At 41.0% G+C, this 15,889-nt stretch overlaps 1 protein-coding gene across 2 annotated transcripts in view; it reads right to left on the bottom strand.

The window, feature by feature from the left end:
* The window catches only part of LOC117270798 (roundabout homolog 2-like), a 121,948-nt gene that overhangs the window by 65,339 nt on the left and 40,720 nt on the right, over positions 1–15,889 (bottom strand). Inside the window, exon 1 of one of the 2 annotated variants that reach the window (XM_078172228.1) lies at positions 1,419–1,494. The exons of the other annotated variant lie outside the window; for it this stretch is intronic. Within the exon in view, the coding sequence (XP_078028354.1) occupies positions 1,419–1,479 (61 nt within the window). The 5' untranslated portion in view covers positions 1,480–1,494. Of the gene's footprint in view, positions 1–1,418; positions 1,495–15,889 lie in introns of those variants that run through there. 2 annotated transcript variants of the gene reach the window in all.

Below are 15,889 nucleotides of genomic sequence, written 5' to 3'. Positions count from 1 at the left end.
AGATATGTGTGATTGCATTTGAATAAATGCTTGGAGCTATGAAGCAGGGCAGTGCAACCCCCACTTCTGTTGGCATTCAGCACAAAAGAAAACTAATTAATATGGTAATGTCATGCTACCACATTAACTGATAATATATGGTACCCTTTGTTTGCACTGATTTGACCTTTGATCTCTGAATGAGAAAATTAACTGCAATGATCAAATACAAGAGCAGTACACAAGGTTCATGTGACCTGTAGGTGACGCCATTCACTGGCAGGTAGACCACCCGCACTCATTCACTGCGTTACACACAGGACTGACATAGACTGGTACCAGGAAGAGTCAGTACAAGATCTGACCGATACTGGGTTTCTTAGGCTATGAATGTCCATGGGGCGGCTATAGCTCAGTCCATAGGGACTTGGATTTGGGAACCGGAAGGTTGCCAGTTCAAGTCCCCGTCTGGACCAAATATGGAGCATGGACGGGTAGCTGGAGAGGTACCAGTTCACCGCCTGGGCACTGCCGAGGTGCCCTTGAGCAAGGCACCGAACCCCCCAACCGACATCACTCTGACATCTCTCCACTTTGTGCATGTATAGGTCCTGTTTGTGTATGTGTGTGTATTTCGGACCTGTGTGTTAATGACAACAGACTGAAAAAAATTGAATTTCCCTTCAGGGGGATTAATAAATATACATATGCATATATATATATATATATATATATATATATATATATATATATGTGTATATATACACATACATATATATTAGCGGTGTAACGGTACACAAAAATCTCGGTTCGGTACGTACCTCGGTACACAAGTCACGGTTCGTTTTTTTTTGATACAGTAATGAAAAAAATAGACAACAATTAAATATCTTTTACTTATTGGTAACCTTATTAAAACATACCAACACAGCAGTTAACTCTTTTTACACAATTTTTGTATGAAACAAATATATATAAAATCCTGCTTTTTCACATTGTTTTGAATGAAAATAGAAATATAAAAGTGAAAAATAAAATCCTGCTCCTGCTTTTAACACATTTTTTGAATGAAAAATATAAATATACATTTCTGCTTTAACAGTTTTACTCAATTAAAAAAAAGTATAGTGCAGCTGGTCAGCTTTAAAGCCTGCTCAGATTCAGTTTTACTAGGAACTTACTTAGCTTTCCCACTTTGTTAAAGTGCAGTAAACAAAACATGCTTATATCTAAAGTGCAGCTTAAACAATTTTACTCAGCTCCAACGGCGTTGATTATTTCTTTAGCGCGATGGTCAGGGAAACGCTCTTTCTTTTTAAACGACAACAATATCGTAGTTTGCACCAGATTGCTTTTTCTAGTCGTGCCGGTTAACGTTCAAACTCGGGTGGTGTTGCTTTAGATGCGTTAGCATGTTAGACGTGTTTCCAAGTACATACCCGACCGCTGTTCTGCAGTGTTGGCACACTGCTTTTGTCTTGTCAACTTGTTTATTTCCATCTTCGTATTTTACCCTGAAACCAAAGTGTTCCTGAACGGAGGACTTAAGGTTTGCGGGTGGGTCTTCAGGTTCGTCAGGCTCACTTGCCATGTTGTCAAAATGCGAGAATGCGCTGCACAAAGTGAAAGCGGAGATTTACGGGACTCGGTCCATCACTCAATTATGCCCGTCGGGAAACTAGATATTTTAAATGGTTCTGTTTGCAAAAACGGAATTAAAATAAAACAAAATAAAATAAAATAATATCCTGCGCCCAATAATTCGGTACAGGGTCGTGCCGAACCGAAAGTCGCATACCGAACGGTTCGACACAAATACACGTACCGTTACGGCCCTATATAAATCTTATAATGAGCCTGTTTATACCTGGTACTATCATGCGTTTCAGCATGGATGGATTATCGATCAAGCCCAAGGGCCCAGAGTGTCAGGATCCCCTTGGTTTCCATTAGCAAGATGTCACTCAAATTAACACATATTAACCACAAAGAAACTCAAAATGATCATATAGACACACATTAAAGCCACAAAGAGATCAGAGTTCTTGCACCATTTTAAAAGTAAAATTTAATGCTTTTTAAGACCTTTTTAAGACCTCAAAGAACATAATTTAAGACCCAAAAATAATATATAAATATCAATTTATTGACTTTATGCGGATAGTAACAGTACTGGTTATGTGCTCTATTCAAGTCAGTCCATGGTCACTGTGGTCTTTCTGTGTGTGTGGCCTATAAATTTAATGGTAAATTTTGCAAATTAAACTAATGATTTTCTATAGGTTTACTAATTGGTAAAATCATATATTTTGTGCTAAAATACAACATATCTCGTGTATTTACAACATAGCTTGATTCTGCATCTCATTAACCCTTGTGAATGTTTACTGTTGCTGTGGCAACAAGTGACAGACTACTTTAGGCCCGTTTCCACTGAAGAAGTTCCTGGTACTATTTGGGGAGGAGGAACTACTACAGGAACGTCCTCTCGCTCGGCCCTCGCAAATGCCGTGTCTCCACTGAGAGAGCGGAGTAGGAGGAAGGTTCCTGTAAAGTTACGGGCTTTGGATGCGATGTAATCGTTGCGCGACCATTTTGACCGGGGCGATGTAGGGACGCCGTTAGCTGTTAGCCGACAGCGGAGTCTGTAATAACTCACTAAATGGCCCGTGAAAAAATTATTTTTTCCAGCGGATGTCTTAGTTACAACATGATTGAGCTAACTGGAGTAGTTTCATGTCGTATCCGACAACGGGAGGCTTTTAACAGATGACGTCCTGCTGTTAGCCTGCTGTTAGCTGTCCCTGTCAGCTGATGCTTTCTAGACATCGTGATTTCCCAAAACTGAATAAATACCACACATATCAACACAAAACTGCTTTGCTAGCTCAATCATGTTGTAACTAAGATATCCGCTGGAAAAAATATTATTTTCACAGGCCATTTAGTGAGGTTTTTTTTACATGGAGGCAAAAGCTATATGAACGAGCTAACCCTCGTCTGCTGAGTTTTAAAAATGCCGGCTATTTTGTTGCTTTCTGTTGTCGTCACATCCCTCCTTGAGTATATCCAATCAGCACCAAGTAATCCCCAAGCCCCAGCCAGGAGTCTTTCGGGGCCGTTCTGAGTACCTACTCCGAGGCAGGGACTTGTTTAGCCCCTGTAAAAGTTCCGTAACTCTGTCCTTCGGGGGTGGTTCCTGCGGTGGAGACACACACCAATGGCCCCGGCCCCGTAAAATTACCCCGAAGTTCCTGCAGTGGAAACGGGCCTATTAGCAGCTAGATTTGCCCAACCGTCATCAACAACCCATAAAACCACAATTTGACATATTTACACATAATAAACCACATCTACCAACAGTTACACCCCTTAAACTCTGAGCTAATGTGTTGTTACCTGTCAGATTGTCAAAGTGACCATAGGCCTGTGACCTAAATATAGCACATAATCAGTCCTCTGCCGACTCTGCCCGGATTGGGAGCACTGAGCACCAGGGGAGTGTTGGTGTTTACACCGCTAGTATAGGAGCTTTGGACCGCGTTAACGTTGCTCTATTTTACACCATACTTAAGGATCATTCTCACTGCCGCAATACGGAAATGCGGGACGGATTTGCGGAATATTTGTGCAGCGTTTTCCGTGCTCAAACCATACACACAGGCACGGTACGGACGCGGTGCGAAATTTCGCGTTATTGTGTTCCAAGTCCACGCTGCATGAACGGGTGTGGGTGAACATGGACGAGAGTAGCAGCAGCAGCAGCGAGCTAGCAAGCGACGCTAGCAAGCGACGCTAGCAACGTTTAACAAGCGTCAACATCAACTTTCTTTAGCACTTGTCCTTTAAATCATTGTTCATAAAATCATCCCGTCTTTTATCAAAAATGACGGGGTGATGTGAAACGAGGTTTATCATCCTTTCTCCCATACTGTTCTGCCTGACTGGATTTCGGACTCTCCCGGCTCTGCGCAACTATAAACAAACAATGTCATTGGCCCAGCTGTGTCAAGCCCAGCCGAATTCCGCTGGGGGTCAAAGTCTGGGCGGAAACTTTTTTCACCGCACGAAAGTTCCACCCCGGTGTGCAAACTTCCATAAGACCCCATGAAATAAACTTTTATATTTTAACGCGAGAATAATCCGCACGGATATTCGCCCTCAGTGAGAATGGACTTTTAGTATGAATAACATATGTGATTTCAAACACAATCGTAACGTTACTTACACTGACATGACCCAAGATGTCCTCGGCTCTGGAGTGACCCATGAACTCCAACCCATAGTAACGGGAGATGACATGATGTGTGCCAGTCTCATCAGTAGTCCAGAACCGCAAATGAAGGTCCATTTGTTTGCTCTTTGTCATTTCATTCATGCTTTCGTCAAACATGACAACATATGGCTTCTAACCCACGCTGCGCGATAGCTCCTTTTTGATGAATGAAGCGATACCATATTTGGCGACATATGCAGTTTTATTTTCAATTTCAGTCATTTCAGGTGAATGACTTGGCAAGCTGGGAATCGGGGAACATGGCGGCAAAGATGTCTCATATGTCCTCGTTAGATCTGAACAAATTGTGCCTCACCACAGTATGCAGAACCCACAGAACCTCTGCCGTTTGGGTGTCTGGCGGTAAAATGAATGTCGTCATAGCTGACTGAGAGCTGAACTTGTAACATCTTTCGGTCGCGCTGCAAACAATGCAGGTGTTGTATCGAGACGTGTTCCCTTGTCGAATAATGTTTCCCTTCAGTTAATGTGTACGTCAGTGTCTGTAGCAGACATACCGTAAAACAGCTATTAATCGCAGAGACTCATTTACGACACCATACCATATAGGCACCATACTAAATTAATCACACAAATACACACTGTTATATGTTTTACGGTGGGCCACTGTGCTTTCCCATCGGCATTAAACGCACCGGCTGAAAATTTAATACCTACAACAAATTTACGGTAAATTTAAGACAATTTAAGACCTTAATTACCCTGATTTTAATTTAAGACATTTTAAGACTTTTTAAGGACCCGCGGGAACCCTGGAGATGCAAAGGAATTACACAGAGACACAAAACGACCAAAAAAGATGCATAATGACTACACAGAGACACAAACAACAACTATAAAACAGGACAAAAGACCACAAGTCGATGTGTCTTGCTCCTCTATAAGAGAAATGATGGGGCCTTTTGCATATCTGTGTCCAAGGGCCCATTGTCTCATAATCCACCCATGGGTTTCAGTGGTGCAAACACAAGTGGCCAAGACACATTGTTGTTTACACCTGTGTAATCATGAATCCCCAGCTGACCACTTGTGTTCAAATTTCTTTACTGCTTATGTCACTTATGGTCAAAGGGCCCTGTGCAGTTATTATGTCCACCTTCTTGCCAGCTGTACCGTTAGCAGTTGTGTCTGTAAAGCTGGAGATATCGCAGAATTAAACATGTGTCCTTTCTTAGGGCAAAATGATGGACAGTCACCCAGCACTTGGTCTAACTTTTTGTAAAATGGAGAAGTCATTGAGTGTCAATAAAACAACCACCAAGTCCTGCACTGATAATGCAGTCCTTGTCAAGGACGCATCATGACGCAATAGCGTTTACACTGCAGATATGTGTTCAAATGTGTCTCAGACCATCACCTGAGTGATAAGATCAAGATGCGTCTTGTTGGTCGTTTATACTTGTATTAAGCGCTGTCCACTTGTGATTGGATCACCCAAGACGCATGTTTGTACCAGGTATGAACAGGGCCAATGATATATTGGTTGGAAAATAACCCTGTGAGTGCTCCTTGGTGGACAAGCTAGGTAATGGCAGCAAACAAGACAAAGTTTGAATTCTGCACTGTAAGTTCTTGGTTCCTCTAGGTTTCACTCCTTCCATGAGAGAGGATGGGATTCAAGATATATGTCTAAGTTACCCTAAGCTCCTCCCATTTCCACCCCAGCCCCCATCACCAATGCTCCACTGAGCAGCTTAGAAGATTATTCACCCCAAATCTCTGTTAATCACATCAACAGTATGCACACCCCCTAGTAAACCCAAGGCCACCCAGCACATATCCTGTACATACACAGTGAGCAGCTGTTGGTGGCTGCCACAGCTGACCTGCTGCTCTCCAGCACCTTCCCACGATCTCTTTCCACCTCTTCCATCACGTACAGTAAAGTGTCTAAGCAAATTAAAATGCACTATCTATCAGAAGAAAGGCTGTGGTGCCACTTCAGGAAATGGCATACATTTTTTATATATGACATTTCCATAGACATCAGTCCAATCTTTCAGTGATCGCCCATCATGGGGTGATCAGTCTCCACTGAGAGAGCACGTCGTTCCCCGTGCGAACACACATGCATATTCATGCACTTGCTGGTGACACACATGGAGGGAGGTACGTGTGCAAATACAATCGCACCCAACATCTCTCTCTCTCTGTCACACACACACACACACAAAGATAAAACTGTTCAATCCATCAACATCTTTATGCTGCAGACATTCACGTTTCAAGTTAATCATCTATCTCTTCATCCTCTGTCAGTCCTCCTCCCTATTTTTTTCCACCCACACATCCCTTTTATAGTACATCTTACGAGACAAAGGAGGTGGCTTCTTCCATCTCTGTTTATCCACGTACCTCAGTATTAGTCCCAGCCATCATTCTCCTCCATAACAATCTACCCTGTCTATCTCCACCACTCTGAATCTCTCCATCCATCTCTCTCTAAAGAATAAAATGTATGCAATGCTTTTCAGGGGTCCAATTAAAAGAAAACAGGAATTCAAATACAACAGTTCTTTATTTGAGCAGAGTGTGCGGTGCAGTGGTTGACAAAATAACTGTAAATACTGACATGGCTAATCTCAGCACAGCTGTTAGTATTAGGTCCTTTAATCCTGGTCCAGATCGGTGATGTGCTCACACTGGCTTGGGGACAGATGAGCAATAGCCAGCAGGCTGCCAAGTGGGCTAAAGGCAGCAGACTGGCCTGACGCTCACTTTTAGACATGATAAGCTGTGAATCTGTGGGTCCCGGAGAGCAGCTCTGAACACCACAGCCTTTGTGTTGCATCACACAGCAGTTTGACTAAATGTGACTGACTCTGCTGCAGTCTCACACCAAAACTCAGGAAGCCCAGCGATAAAGATAAATAGAGGTTGCTGACAAAAACACTGTGCACTCTTGTAAACAGAGGAGACGATTTCATTCATTAAAATAACAATAATAACACAATTTATTTTTTGTTGGAACCAGTGATGAAAGCTAATGACTTAGCAAAACTGCAAATGAGATACTGACATTTTATTTATATGTAATATAACAACCCAATCACCAGAAATACTGTTGACACTTACTTTTTTGCAAACCACAGATATATTACTATATAACTTTATGTTGAAGCTTTACATTACAACAATGCTGTGGGTAATGTCTAAGGTTTAGACACAAAGACCACTTGGTTATTGTTAGGAAAAGACCATGTTTTGGCTGGTTCCCCTGTTACCTGGTTTGGGGGGCACAATCCCAGCAGGAAATGCAGCAATGTCTCTGTAAAAGACATTGGCTTCTCATGCCACTATACCGGCAGAAAAAGCAGCAACGTCTCGGTTTGTTGTTTGTTTGTCTCGAACAGTGGCCTGCAGTGGTCTGCGGCTTGCCAGGTGTCTAGCCTAGGTGTCAGGACATCCATCATCCCCTCCACCCCCAGATGACAAAGTCAGCTCATACACTACGTCACTTTGGAAACCTTGATATGTATGAAATGTGCAAATGTAATGTATTCCTGGTTTAGATAAACATTCAATGCCAATATTTTCTTCTGCTGACTGAGCTGAATATAAAAAGTGTCATTGTGTTACACTATAAAGTATTAAGTCACACTATTTTTATAGTGTTAATTATGCAAACACGTTAAGTTTTTTATTTTGCCCAACTGCCTTTAATTAGCTTTAAAGGGATAGAGGCCCTGGTGAAGTTTTAAAGTCCTCACATCCCTTGCGGAGATCGGCGGGGGGAGCGGCTAGCACACCTAATAGCTGACGGCGCCCCAGACTAATGTCCAAGAACACAAAATTGAATCCACAAAGTATCTCCATACTGCTCATCCATAGTGATCCAAGTGTCCTGAAGCCCCGACATAAAAAGTTGTTTCGATAAACATCATATGAACTCTGTTTTTAGCCTCACTGTAGCCTGTAGCTCTGACTGCTTCTCTGTGCTCCGCACTCACATGTGCATGCCTGCACGAGACCAGCGAAAGCATGAGCTTTGCTTACCCGTGTTTACATCACGTGACACGTGCACCGCAGGGGGAGACAGCAGTAGCCACAGAGCTAAAAGATAATTTGCACTATGGTCTTTTAGCAAAGGACAGCCCAACATATCTGAAGACTTTGAAATTGAGGAGGAACAGCATTTCTTTGTTGAGCCGTATTTGTTTGAGCCCGAGTATACGGACGCGGAACTCAGGCTACTGGACGAAGCAGCTGCTGCAGCTCATGAGCCTAACCCTCAGCCAGCCACAGAATACCGGAGTCGAGCACTCGAAACCTGGTGGTGTAATTGTTTCAGATGCAAAGCAATGCCAACGGATGAGGAAAGTCTTTGCTGCTCAGACTGGGAATTGGCGATGCCTGCACTTGAGAATCTGGACATCAGTACTGACGAGACTGCTTCTCTTCAGAGACCGTGCATCACCAATCACCCTGAGTGTGCACACATGAGCACGGAGCACAGAGAAGCAGTCAGAGCTACAGGCTACAGTGAGGCTAAAAACAGAGTTCAAATGACGTTTTTCCAAACAACTTTTTATGTCGGGGCTGCAGCACACATGGATCACTACCCGCAAACATAATAACAGCCCACAAACGTAATAAACCACAAACGTAATAGAAATCTGCAACTTTTAATGTAATAATCCCGCAAATGTAATAAATTTCCCACAAACGTAATAGCAGCTGCCTACTACAAACGTAACACACAATTTTCCGCAAATGAAATAACTATTACATTTGCAGGAAATTATTACATATGTGGGAAGGCGAAAATCTAAACTGTAATAACTTACCATAAATGTAATATGAGACTGAATAATGATCTTTGTGGTTGTTGTTGTTTGTTTGTTCACTTATACACCTGCCAATAGTGATGCGTGTGTTGACAAGCAACCCGCAGGTCGGGTGGGGCGGGTCAGAAAGTGACAGAGAAGCGTTCTGAGTAAGTTAGAAATAACTTACAGAAACACACACACACACACACACACACACACACACACACACTGGTCAGTTCACAGAATTACTCTGTGGCAGCAAATATGTCCTTTAATTGGATTTATTTTATTTTCTTCTGCCTCTTGTTAATACGGATTTCTCTGCAGCATCTGGCCTACAGTACCTGTTCAGCACCTCGGACAGCAGCGCTGTGGGATGGGTTGGCTCTCATAGGGGGTCAGGTACAGGTTGTAAGGTTTTAAAAACCATGGTTTACAATAACTTAATCCTCCTCCACTCAAAAATGTGTTTTCTTCTTGTTCCTACAGATGAATGTTTGAACCTCACTGTGCAGAATGATGTATGTGCAGAGCTTGACACTCGAAGGCTGTTTTCACATTTATCTGCTGAAAATGCTCGTATGATTTTAAGGGCTAGGGCTACGAGCCTATGTTGGTGGCTTATGTAGCCTATTTTTGAACCATTTAATTAAAATATGTCTGCATATCAAAAGCCAAAAACTTGAATATGTCGTTTATTCTTTGGAAGGGCTACAAGCATGATTTGTGACATCACAAATATTTTAGAAGCCAGTCATGGTCCAATGTTCAATTTACACAAGTGTGATGTGGAAACTTGAAGCCTCCAGTGCACATACACTGGGAATGGACTTAACAGTGAAACCTTTGGGATGAAGAATAAAATTGGCATATTGATAGATTCTAGCATTTTTAATGAGGGAGAAGGTGTAGATGTCATTTTAAGGATTTTAACAAGATAATTGAATTTTTTGTGGAAAAACTGTATCATACATTATTATTCAAAGAGAAACATTTATATGCGTTAAAACATGTCTTGAAGGAATCTTTAATGATTAAATTATCATTTATCTTCATCAAAAAATAGATAACTTAATTGTGATAATAATCACAATTATTTTAATCATTATTATTATTACTATTATTATTTTTTCTTTTAATTATTTCTTCCCCATATACACACATATACAAAATCACACATACAATAATATAACTCGAACACATATGTACGCCCACAAACAGAGCAAGTTTTAACAGTACTATGCTACTCTTTTCTTGTTTTAATTCATGAAATTCATTAATTTTTATTGAATTGATTCTTGATGCTTTGGCAATATTGTTGTTTTGATATTTACACCAATAAAGCAAATTTGAATCTAACTGAATGAATAAACCACGAATACTAAAAATCTGCAGCTTATATAAGTTGCTAACTAAAGGTCTTCAACAGGCAATGACATTTTTTTCCCACATATTCTTGTCCTTTAGATTCTTGCATATTTAGACTTATCAAGTGGTGTGTATACAAATGAACAATTCCCTTACCGGGAAAGGGGTGAAAAGTTGTTCCAAAGTTGAACTGTTTTACCGCGAAGTGACCATCGCCTGCGCGTCTTCTTTGGTTTTATTGGTAGAGTTTTGATGCATACCCATACATTCATTTATTTGCGGCAACTATCAAATAATTCATATTCAAATAATAATAAGTGGATGAGACCTTACATTACACTTAAAGGTAGGGTCTGGAGGATCTTCCAGTTGCTGTTTGTAAACACACATTCAAATTCGGCCCCTCCTATCAGGCTCAACTCTCCTGGGTGTATGGAGCCCAGAGGTACGGAAGAAGGCTTCACAGAAGAGGTTCAGGCAAGGCTCGTGCTGGTGCACGCTCGGACACGCTCAGGCACGGCACCTGCGCTCTCTCATTGGCTGGGGAAATCTCCGCCCAGAAGCGGTCCGAGCTCATAAAAACATCAAAATACAGTTAAAGGGCAGAAGCTCTGCAAACAGAGTCACCACCACACATGAGTAGAAGCCCATAGGTGATGATTAAGCAGGATTTCATTTGTATATGTCTATATTTTGTTTTGTTTGAAAATCCTCCAGATCCTACCTTTAACTGAAAGGCTATTTATTTAAAGTAATGTAACATAATGTATCATTTTGTCTGGGAAATTTTCAGTTACCTACATGGCAATTCTCACTTTCCTGCATTCACACAGGCTACATTAATTTAAGTTCACCAGTCATTAATTATTTGCAAGCCTTTAATTGTCAGTGTTCAGACAGTCTTGGTCCATGTTACTAACAAAAAGTACCAGTCTTAAATCTTGAAAAATATTTTCATTACTTTAAAGAATAAATGACATATTCAAGTTTTTGGCTTTTGATATGCAGACATATTTTAATTAAATTGTTCAAACATAGGCTACATAAGCCACCAACATAGGCTCGTAGCCCTAGCCCTTAAAATCATACGAGCATTTTCAGCAGATAAATGTGAAAACAGCCTTCGAGTGTCAAGCTCTGCACATACATCATTCTGCACAGTGAGGTTCAAACATTCATCTGTAGGAACAAGAAGAAAACACATTTTTGAGTGGAGGAGGATTAAGTTATTGTAAACCATGGTTTTTAAAACCTTACAACCTGCACCTGACCCCCTATGAGAGCCAACCCATCCCACAGCGCTGCTGTCCGAGGTGCTGAACAGGTACTGTAGGTCAGATGCTGCAGAGAAATCCGTATTAGCAAGAGGCAGAAGAAAATAAAATAAATCCAATTAAAGGACATATTTGCTGCCACAGAGTAATTCTGTGAACTGACAAGGAATGACCAGTGTGTGTGTGTGTGTGTGTGTGTGTGTTTCTGTAAGTTATTTCTAACTTACTCAGAACGCTTCTCTGTCACTTTCTGACCCGCCCCACCCGACCTGCGGGTTGCTTGTCAACACACACATCACTATTGGCAGGTGTATAAGTAAACAAACAAACAACAACAACCACAAAGATCATTATTCAGTCTCATATTACATTTGTGGGAAGTTATCACAGTTTAGATTTTCACCTTCCCACATATGTAATAATTTCCTGCAAATGTAATAGTTATTACATTTGCGGAAAATTGTGTGTTACATTTGTAGTAGGCAGCTGCTATTACGTTTGTGGGAAATTTATTACATTTGCGGGATTATTACATTAAAAGCTGCAGATTTGTATTACGTTTGTGGTTTATTACGTTTGTGGGCTGTTATTACGTTTGCAGGTATAACAAGCAGTATGGAGATACTTTGTGGATTCAATTTTGTGTTCTTGGACATTAGTCTGGGGTGCCATCTGCCATTAGGTGTGCTAGCCGCTCCCCCCGCCAATCTTTGCAAGGCATGTGAGGACTCTAAAACTTCACCAGGGCCTCTGTCGGCATATGGGTGAGTAGATAATGGCTGAATTTTCATTTTTGGGTGCACTATCCCTTTAAATTAGTACAATACTTGGATGAAACTGAATTATGTATGATACATTTGAGCCAGTGCACTTTCCTGCTATTTTCTTGGTAAACTATTGCTGTGATTAATCAGATGCTTTTCTTTGTCTATTTCTTTCTCTCTTTATTTTGGTGTTATTTGAAAAAAATGTTTTAAGACTGATAGGAACAGCCAACAGCTCTGCAAACAAGCGCACACATATTACATGTATCAACACTGTTTGCTCAGATGTTCTCTATATAAAGAAGGATGCGACCCATTTGATTTTCTAGCCCTGTGCTTTATCTGATTTTATCAGAATCAAATCATATTTGTTGATGCTTTCATAACCTGTCAATCAGAGTTCTAACTGACGTGCTATCACTCATCACTGAGAGCTCCCCCTGATGAAATACAATGCACAACACTGGGATGTTTTTTTTTTCCTGCAGGCAATGTAATAACCCTTTAAATCATGGTAAAAATGACTGCTGAGAGAGGCTGACTCTGCAGTATGAAGTACTGCACTTCTCTGCTGCTGACGCACTGGAGCCAGTCTGCACTGACTTTACTGTCTGATCTGCATATGACGCCGTGTGCCAGACCCAATCGTCTGTGGTCAGATGGAGGACAGAGAGAAAAAAAGAGACAAGAAAACATCTGTGTCACGTATCAGAAAGAAGAAAGGTCGGAAGTGTAAGACATGTAATAAATGACTGACAGATGCAAGCACACACATGGATGCCAACGGGTATTCTCTAGGTACAGGGCGTAAGGAAACTGAAAATCCTGTCTTAATCTTCTGGATAAGGAAAATCAACCAACACTCCCACAGCATGCAAACAGACAGTGCAAACAAAATATACCCAGTTGGCTTCCACAGCTTGTCCTCTTCCTACTCACTACTGAAACTCAAAGATTACTCATTAAAATGAAACTATTTAATAAATGCTTGAATCTTAAAAACTGCAGGTTGTCATATTTTTATCTTGATATAGTTTCATGCCACTGTGCAGGGACTATACTGACATTTAAATGTAATTTAGTGATTCTGAAATGGGATGACTTTGACTAACCCATTGCTGGCCTTAGACAGACTTACTTGGTATGCGTAGGCAGCAAAATGCCTAAATGATTTGGACCGTTTATTTCATAGGCTTTTAAAAAGCAGAAAGTTCTAGAAATGCCAAAACAAATTAACAGGTTGTTTTCCCTTCCCTGCTAATTATTAAATCTTCTAATCTTCTAGGTAAGCAGTCAGATGCTTTAAAATACATACTGAAGGGGACTAAAGTGTAAGGATATTTTCTACTCATTATAATGTCCTTCTAAGATGGTTGGCAGTGTTTTTCAGTGCAAAGAACAAAAACCGAGACGCTACGAGATGGGAAAGGAGGACGAACAGAAGGAATGCAGAAGGGGTCAATCAATAAAAGTTGGCTTTTCATAGTTAATAAAGCTGTATTCAGCCTTTGCTCCCTCCACTACAAAGACTGCACTTATGATTGTTAAGTTGCTCCAATTACTGGCTGGCAGAGGCATTTGAGAAAAGCACCATTAACCCCGGCATCGGAAGAAACAGAAAACAGCCGGGTGTTTTCTCTCAGGGAATGTAATTGATGAGACACCGTGGAACAACACACCCACTGGAGCATCCAGTCCCATGGCAAATTATTACTTGGCTTACAGTACGTGTGGAGTCTACCTGGTTGCTGTTTTCATGATATTTGGCGCCTGGCTGTAGCATAACATACTGTGAATTAGAGATGTCGAATAAATCAGTGTCAAAAATCCACCTCTGCAAAATAAAACCTTTTTTCTTTTTGTATAAAAACATCAGATGTGGTTAATTTTAGCAACAAGATTAACATATGAAAAATGTATGTGCATTTCAGCATTTAGCTTTTCCTGGCAGCAGTGATGTGTGTAACCACAGCTGCATTCAAAGTGTTTTCAGCAGACAGCCTAATCCACGCAGCAGCAGAGGAATCATCCTTCAGACTGACACACGGAGTCCTGAGCCCCCACACATCACTAATGCCCCCCCCCCCCCCCCCCTCCAAAAAAAAATTCTCTGAATCCAAGGCTACATACAAATAAACTATTTCTGTATAAAAATATCTGTTTATTAAAGTTTCTGTTAGAATTAAATCCACAGGCAGAACGGTTTGAAAAGTAACGGATCAGGGCAGCAGCACAAACACTGAGTGGCACTGTCACCAAACATGTTGTCTCTGCATCTGTGTAGGTCTCCTCTGAGTGCTTTGGTTTTCTCCTACAGTCCAAAGTCATGCAGGTTAAGTGAATTGGAAAGTGCCAGTAGGTGTGAATGTGTTTGTCAATCCATATGTGTGAAAGACTGAAGACCTGTCCAGAGTGAACCCTGCCTCTCACCCAGTGAGTGCTGGGAGAGCCTCCATCCTATTTAACCTATCCAGTGAAATATCTACTGGATGTATTGGCACTAATTTTGCACAGACATTCATGTTCCCCAGAGGATGAATCCTATTCATGTTCCTGACTATTCCTCTAGCACCACACTGAGACTGACATTGTTGGATTTAAGCAGAGTGTCTCAACCTCTGTTGGATGGATAAAATTTAGTGCAGATATTCACGCCTCCCTGAGGATGATCTGTCATAATTTGATGATCCCATTGCTTTTCATCTACTGCCATCAGCAGCTCAACTTTAAATTTGTCTAACACTTTCCTTCATACCTATATGTAGTATATAATACTTGCAAAACTAATCAAACTTCCATCAGCTTCAACTATATGTTGTGCTACACATTAGCATGCAAATAAGCTAATCCTGTTAATATGGTCAGAATACTGACATTAGCTCAAAGCACCACTATGCCAAAATAAAGCATCACGGAAATGCTAGCATGGTTACAGACTCTTTGTGTTATATCTCACCATGTAAAATATGCTTTTATTTTTTTTAATTTTTTTCTTGATGACCCAGGTAATAGCCATAGACCAAAACACACCAAACTGAAAAGCCAAGACAAAAAGTGGCTTTAACAGACCAAATGATTGATAATGTAATCTTTAGAGCCCCATATTGGACCAAGAACGTCATTAATAATTTACCCTCAGAGAATTGCGCAAATGAATGTAAGTGTAAAAGGTTTGAGATAAAGGCTGGCAAGTCTTCTGTCAGTGTTAAATGTTTGGTTTATCTGACCTACATAGTCTTGAACCAATCATAGACTGTATTGAAATAATGGATGTAGCCACCGTGACGTCACCCATTGGTATACTGACATTGGTTTTGAAGCCTCGACTGCCATCTTGGATTTTTAGAGCCTGAAGTAACGATATTTGGACAAGTGGGTAGAGCTGTGGAGTAGTGAGGAGTGGATTTGACTCACAGAAAGTGGTGACACCTCACAGAC

The sequence above is a fragment of the Epinephelus lanceolatus genome, chromosome 11 (genome assembly GCF_041903045.1).
Source record: "Epinephelus lanceolatus isolate andai-2023 chromosome 11, ASM4190304v1, whole genome shotgun sequence".
Classification (NCBI taxonomy): Eukaryota; Metazoa; Chordata; class Actinopteri; order Perciformes; family Serranidae; genus Epinephelus; species Epinephelus lanceolatus.
Note: the sequence above shows the minus strand (reverse complement) of the source record. Positions and strands in the feature narration are given on the sequence as shown.